Here is a 9,079-nt window from a genome sequence, read left to right as displayed (position 1 = left end):
ACTAGCCCTGCAGCTGGCCTGCTGGACAGTGAGCTCCATGCACCAGACACCTTGCCCGTCACCATCCTGGGCCCCAGACTGCACACTTGCCACTCTGTTCTGTGTTGATGCAACAATAAACTGTAGGGTAGGGTGGAAGGAAACCTTGGCATTACCCTTTCCCTTTCTGGGCTGCATCTCTCTTCCTCGTTAGGGACATTTCCTCAATTGCTTTCCAAGGATGCTCCCTGATAGTCTCAACTGCTGGGTCACCCCTGGCCCTTGCCACACTGTCATGGTGGTACTAGCCAACCATGACTTGGGAACCTCAACTGGTACCCAAAGAGATCTATGAGTCAACTGAAAATTAAAAAGCTTTCCTCCTCGGCCACTTCACCACCCTCAGTTATTATTCCATTTGCTTCTCACCACAGCCCTGTGTCAAGTGAAGAAAATGACACTCCAGTAAGCTCGGGGACCTGGTTCTATGCTTTGGATTGCAGCAAAACAAGCCTGGAACACCAGTCTTTCAAGTCCTGTGCAATTTGCCTAACAACTTGGTCCTCAAATAACACACACTAAGTACATGATCTTCAATTCAGAAGCCAGGTGCTCACTGCCTGCCCAGGCCCTGCACAGTATCTGCAATGATCCATGCTTGATAAAAGACAGTGATGGGACAAAAAACAATCATTTAGCATGGTTTAAATCCAAGGTCTGCCACCCATCAACTGTCACTTCTGTTCAACTGGGAGCCCATTTCCTCAACCAGAAAGTGTGACATTGGGTTCCATGTGAATTCAATGATTTCACGTATGTGAAGTCCGTAACACAGTCCTAGCACATACAAATGCTCAGTAAGTGGAAGCTATAAAGCACCACACATGTGACAAACACTGATTCAGGCACTAACTACTACAGGAGCCAGGAAGAAAAGAGAAGCAGCTGACACACACGAGGTCTTCAGAGGGTGGGCAGAGCTCACAGGTGTCTGCTCACAGGGACATGGGCTGTCTGGGGAGGCTATCAGGCCTGCAGAGCCGGCTCAGGGAATGCAGGTCATCCACCTGTCTGCAGGGATGTGGAATGGCTTCCTGACCCCTCCTTGATGACTGCGCTTACCCTTCTGCTCCCCAATGACGCCCTCCTTCACTCCCTTCCCAATGTCCAGCTCTCCCAACCTCTTCCCCGGTGGCTGTGGCTCCTCACCATCCCAGTCAGCTCTTTGCACTCTGCTCTGCGATGCCTATCTGTCATTCACTGTCCTCCCTGATGGGGAGAACCACACCCATCCTTTCCTGGCCGGGTTGGGCAGTGGCGGACCTGGCTATGTGGGCTGTGAGGTCCCCGACGTTCGGAACCTCGGAGGGACTCCAAGGCTGGCCGATCACTCAGAGGGCTTGGTCATGGGCGCGGGATCGGCGCGGGACCGGCAGAGCACGAGTCCGGTTTCCTTGAAACGCAGGAGCTGGGACGAAACTCAAAATCTCAAGAAGTCATGGAAATCAGGACGACGAAGTCTGAGACGCTGGGTACCAAGGAATGGTAGAAGAGGTGGACTGGACTGAGACCAGAATAGGTTGTTTGGATAACTACAAGGCGCACATCACCAAGAAGTGAGAAGGAGCCCGTAGGCGTCAAACTCTGAGGTCTCAGAGTGGGGCTGCGGACCCTTCAAGGGATGGGCGGGGCTCTGGGATTGAGAGGTAAGAACCCCGAAGTGACCCTCAAGATAATGAAACATGGGGATCAGCAGGGCACAGGTTCTCAGAAGACCCCTTTTCTCTGATGCTCCCTGAACTAAGTTCCCTGAACACCCTTTCCGATTCCCTAGCCCCAGCCCACCGCGGTACCTGACTTTCCTGCAGCCAGCTTCAGTCACCTGCCCATTAGAAACATGGCGATAAGGGAGTCGCTCGGGTGGGGGGAAATGGGCGGAGCCAGTCATTCTCGCGAGAGTAGTGTTTTCCTGCCTATATCCTGCGTGGTCAGGAGAACTTCCGGCCTTTCGGCTTTCGGCTAGGAGGAGGCAAAGGTGCAACTTTCTTCGGTCGTCCCGAATCCGGGTTCATCCGACACCAGCCGCCTCCACCATGCCGCCCAAGTTCGACCCCAACGAGATCAAAGTCGGTGCGTGCCCTAGCTGCAGCCTGGGCTGCGGATGGAGCCTCCTCGCTCCTTCCTGCGGCCCTTGCCGCATGTGTTTTCGTGCCGGGCTCCTGGGCCGCGCTTTCTAGAAGTTGTCCGGCGCTGTGTGGCCGGGACAGGGCTTTCCTTTTCCGGGCCTCAGCTGCCCTGCGTGTAAATGGGGAGGGAGGACCGGACGACCTGCGGCGGCCTTGCAGCCTGCGTGCCTGCCCGGGCCGCTTGCACCTCCCGGCAGAGGCTCGGCGCTGCTCGGAGAATAGCCATTGACTGGCGTGGGGAGAAGCCTGTGGTCGGGCCCGGTCCGCAGAGGCTCTAACCCTCCCTCTCTCCCAGTGTACCTGAGGTGCACCGGTGGTGAAGTCGGCGCCACGTCTGCCCTGGCCCCCAAGATCGGCCCCTTGGGTCTGGTAAGTCACCCCCGCCGAGGGTCGTTTGTTTCCCTACGTGACAGCAGAGTTGAGCTCTGGTTTGTGCAAACGCGACCGTTCCCTGCTGTGCTGGCACTGGCCACCATAAATGTCACACGTGGAAACTTGAGACTTGGCATTGTAATCTAACTGCTCCTTTTGGTTTTAGTATTCCTGAGAGCTGGAGTAAGGAGGGGCTTGAGTCTGGTGACATTGAGCAGCCGACTAATTATCTTCTTTCCTGGATGGGGACTTGGGCACAGCAATATTAGATAACGTGGGGCAGGGCCAGGAATATAACTCAGTGGTACAGCGCCTGCCTGGCAAGCGCAAGGTATTGAGTTCGATTCCGGCACCAATAAGAAAAGGTGACTAGGGGTCCTGGCAGGCATAGCGGCTTGTTGCTTTCTCAGTGATCCTGTCCCCATTGCGTTTTTCCTTTGGCTGAACATTGTCTTATCCTGTCTCCTTGGCCCTTAGTTCTGCCGGCATCAAGGAGGGACACTGTTTAGGTCACTGAGGAATTTTAAAGTAGCAAATGCTCGGATCTCTGTTCTTTTTTTTAAGGAGAAAAAGAAAAACAAAAAGGGTACAAGTTATACAGAATTTCAAAAAAAAAAAAAACAGGAAATCACTAGTTAATAGATTACATATTGTTATCTTAGAAATAGTTGTTCAAGTTACAAAATTAAAGCATAGGGGGCTGGGGATTTAGCTCAGTGGCATAAGCACCTGCCTTAGAAGCAGGCCGTCGTAGTTTGATCCCCGGTACGGATAAAAAGCAAAAAAAAAAAAAAAAAAAAGAAAGAAAGAAAATTAAAGCATATAAAGTGGACTTTCAAACAGTGAGACCGGAAACATTTTGTTCAAAGATCCAACAAAACTCAGTAATATGGTTATCTTATACACTTAAATATATAATCAGTTACATTCTTTAGAGCACTTTATTTTCCTTTCTTTTTGTACAATGACAATTACACATTTTGGGTTTTATTACTCCCACAGTTCTTATTACTTTTTTTTGAAGAGAGTAAAACCAAATGTGACAGAACAGAGTCACTCAAATCAAAAGGATGGACATAATAGATAATGTAAAAACAAAATACTAGGTGATCAACAATGGTTACCATACTGCCTCTTGCTATCTTAAAAAGAATTGCCTACATCATCAGTTAAAATAAAATTGAACTAAACAGTAAAGAATAAAACCAAAACATTGGAGACATTATAGGACTTTAAAAGAAGATAATAGTCAACCGGAATGGGCATCATAATGAATCTTATTGTCTTCACAGTTCCTATACTTTCGAACTTGGTACTATCAAGCAAAAAAGAATAGAGGAAAATCATTCAAAGCAAGATGGTGAGGGCTATACAGGGTTTCAAATCAAGTTAATAGGAAATGGATCTCTGTTCTTAACAGCAGGCTTGGATTGGCCTGATGTGAGAGCCTGGCATCCTTAGAACTCCCAGGGAGATTCTAGGGAGGTCAGGGTTGAAAGTGGGTGTTTTACCACTAAGGTCTTTAGCATAAGAGACCTGGTACTTGTGGCCGTGATCCTGCAAGATTTAATTCCCCAGCCTTTGTCCTGTTCATACTAAACAGGGCTCGTGGTGCCTCGATAGTTGGGTACCTGTAGGTGCTTCAGGTGGCTCTGGGCATGCCATGGTTACATAACTTTTATTTCTGCAGTCTCCAAAAAAAGTCGGTGATGATATCGCCAAGGCCACTGGTGACTGGAAGGGTCTGAGGATTACGGTGAAGCTGACCATTCAGAACAGGCAGGCTCAGGTGTGTGCTGCTTGTGCTTGGCTTGAGGGCGGGCAGAGGCAGTAGCTCTCTGGGACTCTGGATCCAGGGTCCTCCCACCAGTGGGGTGCAGTGGTGGGAAGGTTTTGTCAAGAGCAGGGACCTGGCAAAGGCATAGAGAGGTTCAGATGTCAACCCGTCACATATGTGGCATTGGGCAGACCACTTACTATCTCCATCCCTTCCTCAGATTGAGGTGGTGCCATCTGCCTCTGCCCTGATCATCAAAGCCCTCAAGGAGCCGCCGAGAGACAGAAAAAAGCAGAAAAACAGTGAGTTGTTATTTCCTTAGGTTGCTTGCAGAGTGGCTTGTGACAGTGTTGTGCACCCAGTGTTTGGTACACTTGGATGAAACCTGGGGTGGCTGGGTACAGCTGTTTAATGACCTGTGGGCACCTAAGAAGCACCTGAGAAAAGCAGTGGCTTGTGGTCAGGAGGCCATATAGTTCTGATCAGTACACTGGGCACTTTACCAGTGACTTAAGCTTGGGGTTTAAAACTACTGGTCCCTCCTGTGTGAGACAGATGGTGTCGTAATGTACCCCTGGGTTCCCTTAGCCACCCGCCACTGCACCTGACCACTTCCCCGTTGGCTGGTGCAATCCAGTGGTGAGCTGACAGTGACCCCAGCTAAGGAAACAGGGCTGTTCTTGGTGTGGGCGGCCCTGTGCCGAGAGCATGGGCACAGCCCAAGGCAGGTGGGAGGCCGCGCTGTGTGGTCCTTCTGCCATGGCTTGTGACAGCGTCTTTACTGAGTCTTTTCTATTCTACAGTTAAACACAGTGGAAATATCACTTTTGATGAGATTGTCAACATTGCCCGCCAGATGCGGCACCGGTCTTTAGCCAGAGAACTCTCCGGTAAGAGCAGGCAGGAGGTGGGGTGTTGGCATTGGGGAGACCTGAGTGAAGCCCAAGTTTCCTGATTCAGAAGGGAGCGCTAGGGAGTACATTAGAGTGTGGGGTGCCATTCCCTCCCTTGCCTCACCCATCTGTTTTTGATTTGTGGGGAGTTGAGAGAAGAACTCCACTGATGGACTCCTTCGTTGCAGGAACCATTAAAGAGATCCTGGGGACTGCCCAGTCTGTGGGCTGCAATGTAGACAACCGGCACCCTCACGACATCATAGATGACATCAACAGCGGCGCCGTGGAGTGCCCAGCTGTGAGTGACTGCTGTGTGTTCACTTGGGGGTGAGGCCAGGGGCTGGGTGAATGCCTGTCACTAACAGGGCCTTCTTTCTCTCCACAGAGCTAAGAAGCATAATAACAGTTCAATAAAAAGATGGTCTGACAGCCAGCTGTCTGCCTGCCTGCTTGAGGGTGGTTAGTGGGGCCATGGTGGCAGGACCTGTAAGGTAATCTGGGTGACATTCTGCTCTGTATGGGACTGAGCATTGCCTTCTGCAGACACTTAAACATTCTTAGGCAGAAAGCCCTTCACTTCCAGTGGTTTAATCTGGGAACCAGGACACCATTAGCACAGCCAGGGGCTCAGGCACTGATGGCAAATGCCTGGTCCCTGCTGGAGCCCTGTGAGTACTGGCATCTGTGTGGTAACTGCAGCCTGCCCTCCACATTAGTATGGTAGTTTCCTGGTTTCAGGCTTCACCTGAATGTTCCCTGCAGCCCTGTGCTCATTGCCTTAGAGTTTCTTCCTGGCCCTGGGACAGACTTAAGCAGCTTGAAGTGCTCTCTGCAAGGGTTTATGGGTACCAGAAAAGACCTGCACTCATTTTGCTGGTAGTTCCTTTAAATCACCTTAGGTATGGGCTGAAAGAGTGGATGAAGTAAAACAATATCCTGCGTGGGAGAAATGAAGCCTGAGCAGGTGGTCCCTTCCAGCAGGCCTGTGGTGTGTACTGGAGATGGTGCCAGGTGACAAACTAGGGGCATGGGCAGGCAGTGCTCAGGTCTGCACAGGACAAAAGTAGGCGAGCAGAGCTCTTCCATCAGGAATAAGGCTGCTGCAGCCCGGAACTCGCCTGCTCCCTCCCCAGCATCACTTTTTAAGCTTTTTTTTTTTTTTTTCTTTTTCTTTTTTTTTCCCTTCGGGAACTGAGAATCAAACTTGGGATCTTAAGCTTGTGCTGCCAACCTATTTCCCTGGCCCCAGTCTCCACGGCTCATTGTTTTGACTTCTCCATCCTTGGGTTTCTTAAAACACCCTGCCTCCTGATGCGGGGTTACATGTAACTCGCCTTCATAGTCAGCCAAGGCTCTTTCCTCACTTATATCCTTGGGCTGGAGACTTCAGAGTGTGGGGTTCCCTAGGTCCTTGGCACTGAAGATGCTGTGGGGGGAGTCCTTGCCATTTTGCCTGCAGGGTGCCTGGGAGGCTGCTCTGATGCTGAGAGCGGGAAGCAGTAACTGAAGGTTTTGCCACACTTGCTGCATGGGAATGGGTCAGGGCCATGAAACTCCTGCAATGTGGGAAGCACTAGGAACTGGCCCTGCACCTGGAGGGGCTCCGTGAAAGCACTGGCCTCAAACTGGCGCTTGGCCCTGGCTCCCTGGGGACATTGCAGAAGCTGCCAGGCCTGAGAGGGGTGGGGCGTCCTTCAGGCTGCACAAGTCCAAAAAGGAGTCTGGCCTGGGTCTGCTGTGAACAGGTGTAGGGGTTCCTCCAGTCACCCAGAACACTTTTGCTATAAACCAGAAACCAACAGGGCTTCTCAGAGACTCGGGCTGTGCTGCCACAAACCTGCTTTCCTCCTTTACTGAGATGGCAAGGGGAAGAAGTGGTTGAGCCTCCCATCCCCATGAGGGTCCTTGACACTCCTAGTCCTCTCTGTTCTTGCCAGAGCCCAGGCTGTCCTGCGTCTTCTCATGCTCACAGTTCTTGGTAAGGTTTGAAGTGACTTAATTACAAGGGTTTTTTTTTTGTTTTGTTTTGTTTTTTAATCCATACCAGGTATCAAACTCTAGACCACACGATTGCAAGGCAGGTGCTTATGTCACTGAGCTAAATTCCCAGCCCCTAATTACAAGGTTTAAGTGAATTTTAAAGAGCAGCTCACTAGCTGGATGCAGTGGCTCAAATTTGGAATCTTGGCACTTTAGGGAGGCTGAGGTAAAAAAGTTTTCTTTTTTTTTTTTTTTTTTTTTTTTTGTCTTTTCCATTTTTATCGGTACCAGGGATCGAACTCATGACCGCCTGCTTGTAAGGCAGGTGCTTATGCCGCTGAGCTAAACCCCCAGCCCCCGGTAAAAAAGTTTTCAAGGCCAAGTCCTGCCCAGGCACTTAGACCCAGGCTTTCGGCTGTAATGTGTATAATAGCACCTAACCTGCAGGGATGTTAGTGTACTCAGTCACTACTGGGTGTGTCAGGAGCTCACTGGTTTAAATGCTTGTTAATCTGAGCAGGTACCTGCCTAGATCATCTCCAGCATCCAGAGAACTATTTTTTTGTTACAACTGTAAGTTCATGCCAGGACACTGGGAGTCCCTTGTCAAGGGGGAAGAAAGATTCTGAGATGGGAATCCGCATCAGCAGCCAGAACTCAGGTGGACACAGGCCTGTGAGGTCCACTGCACTCAGCCAGCACTTGCTGAGCAGATGCAGCTGAAAGACTGCCCCATGCTGTGGGTAAGCATTTCTGGAAGGAGTGAAACAGCCTCAAGGAGGGGTCAGGCAGGGAGCTAAGGACCCTAGCTGGAAAGAGGGGGACTTAAGGAGCACAGAGGAGCTGACCTGAGGAAAACTCATGTGCACCCCAAAAACAGGCTGGGGTGCAGCCACGGGGAAAGCAGAGTGAAGGTGCTTGTTTGCCACAAAGGTCCTTAGAGGGCCCCAGGAGCAGTGAGCACCCTTTAACACCTCTCTTACAAATCACCCTGGAGGGGGCTGGGGATTTAGTTCAGCAGCGTAAGCCTGCCTTGCAAGCAGGCAGTCGTGAGTTCGATCCCTGGTACCGATAAAAATGGAAAGTAGAAAGTATAACATATACTTTTTATCAGTAGGCAAAATTTAACAGGTCCCTGGTAGTTAAATGGTGAAAACAAAACTAAGTGTTCATAACCAGGCGCAGAGATAGGAAAGCCAGATTTTCAGAGCAAGTACCGCAGAGGCCGCAGCTAGCTGATGCTGCAGGAAGGCCTTCTGCTGAGCAAGGGGCTGTGTGCGGGCTGAATGCAGCGGTTCAATCCAGGCACGTGGTGGGCTTAGAAAGCTGACGGGTCACTGTGACCAAGTGCTGAGCCTTCAGTCCTTGGCAGGGGACCCCAGCGGAAGTCTGATGTATCCTGAGGCGGAAGGGAGGAGGTCAAGCACCTAGCAGGGTCCTGCTCAGAGACAGCATTCTTGTAAGAGGCACCCCACTGGGACTACGTATGATGAGCAGTGTGGTCCACATGTGTTTATCTTCTGGCAATACTGGAAATTAATCCAGGGCCTCATGAAAGTGAATGTTGACATTTTAAAAAATTACAGTAAAAGGCATGTCTTAATCTTCAGAATATTCCCTCTTGCTTTGAACACACCCCATCATTCTTGGTGCTTTGTTTTTATCTTTTGTTCTATGGGACAAGGTCCCACCATGTAGCCCAGGCTGCCCGCAAACTGGTGATCCTACCTCAGCCTTCTGAGAGCTGGGATCACAGGTGTTGCCCCTTTGCTTGGTTCTAGAAGTCCCCTTTCATGAATGTCTTTATTTGTGCTTCATTCCAAATGATTCAAAATGCTCACCTTTTCCAGTCATTCAGACAAGGGGGAGAGGTGGGAGCAAGGTGGACA

General features: G+C 50.5%; 2 protein-coding genes and 1 non-coding gene across 10 annotated transcripts in view; 2 read left to right on the top strand and 1 right to left on the bottom strand.

Annotated features, from left to right (window-relative positions):
• Nucleotides 1-1,911, bottom strand: part of Lrsam1 (leucine rich repeat and sterile alpha motif containing 1) — a 29,098-nt gene extending 27,187 nt beyond the window's left edge. For 2 of the 7 annotated variants that reach the window (XM_023565456.2, XM_063227815.1), the window contains exons 1-2: nucleotides 1,833-1,911; nucleotides 1,303-1,447 (exon numbers count right to left, since the gene is read on the bottom strand). The gene's annotated coding sequence lies outside the window, so the exon portion shown is untranslated. The other 5 variants (XM_023565455.2, XM_063227811.1, XM_013153346.3 and 2 more) reach the window with 5 other exon arrangements.
• A 29-nt stretch (nucleotides 1,912-1,940) lies between these two features.
• On the top strand, nucleotides 1,941-5,639 carry Rpl12 (ribosomal protein L12). 2 transcript variants are annotated; one of them, XM_003470761.5, is made up of 7 exons: nucleotides 1,944-2,109; nucleotides 2,461-2,534; nucleotides 4,228-4,326; nucleotides 4,535-4,616; nucleotides 5,118-5,204; nucleotides 5,396-5,508; nucleotides 5,596-5,639. In XM_003470761.5, exons 1-7 carry the CDS (start codon nucleotides 2,073-2,075, stop codon nucleotides 5,599-5,601), a joined length of 498 nt encoding a protein of 165 aa, XP_003470809.1. In that variant the 5' UTR covers nucleotides 1,944-2,072; the 3' UTR covers nucleotides 5,602-5,639. The 2 variants fall into 2 exon arrangements, with proteins under 2 accessions (XP_063084058.1, XP_003470809.1); XM_063227988.1 differs by lacking the exon at nucleotides 4,228-4,326 and having other exon boundaries at nucleotides 1,941-2,109.
• On the top strand, nucleotides 4,906-5,034 carry LOC111757101 (small nucleolar RNA SNORA65). The gene has a single exon (XR_002791484.2). It is a non-coding gene; the product is annotated as a small nucleolar RNA SNORA65 (small nucleolar RNA).
• Nucleotides 5,640-9,079: the final 3,440 nt, after the last annotated feature.

Source organism: Cavia porcellus, unplaced genomic scaffold, assembly GCF_034190915.1.
Source record: "Cavia porcellus strain 051 isolate PalLab524CR breed Dunkin Hartley unplaced genomic scaffold, mCavPor4.1 scaffold_1, whole genome shotgun sequence".
In the NCBI taxonomy this organism is placed as follows: domain Eukaryota; kingdom Metazoa; phylum Chordata; class Mammalia; order Rodentia; family Caviidae; genus Cavia; species Cavia porcellus.
The sequence above is the reverse complement of the archived record's forward strand: the minus strand, read 5'-3'. Positions and strand labels throughout refer to the sequence as shown.

What these genes read in the sequence shown, in the direction of transcription:
- Rpl12 (XM_003470761.5), top strand. Translation starts at nt 2,073, where the DNA reads ATGCCGCCCAAGTTCGACCCCAACGAGATCAAAGTCG. An exon ending in AGATCGGCCCCTTGGGTCTG is followed by an intron (nt 2,535 to 4,227) that starts GTAAGTCACCCC and finishes TTATTTCTGCAG; the next exon opens with TCTCCAAAAAAAGTCGGTGA. An exon ending in TTCAGAACAGGCAGGCTCAG is followed by an intron (nt 4,327 to 4,534) that starts GTGTGTGCTGCT and finishes TCCCTTCCTCAG; the next exon opens with ATTGAGGTGGTGCCATCTGC.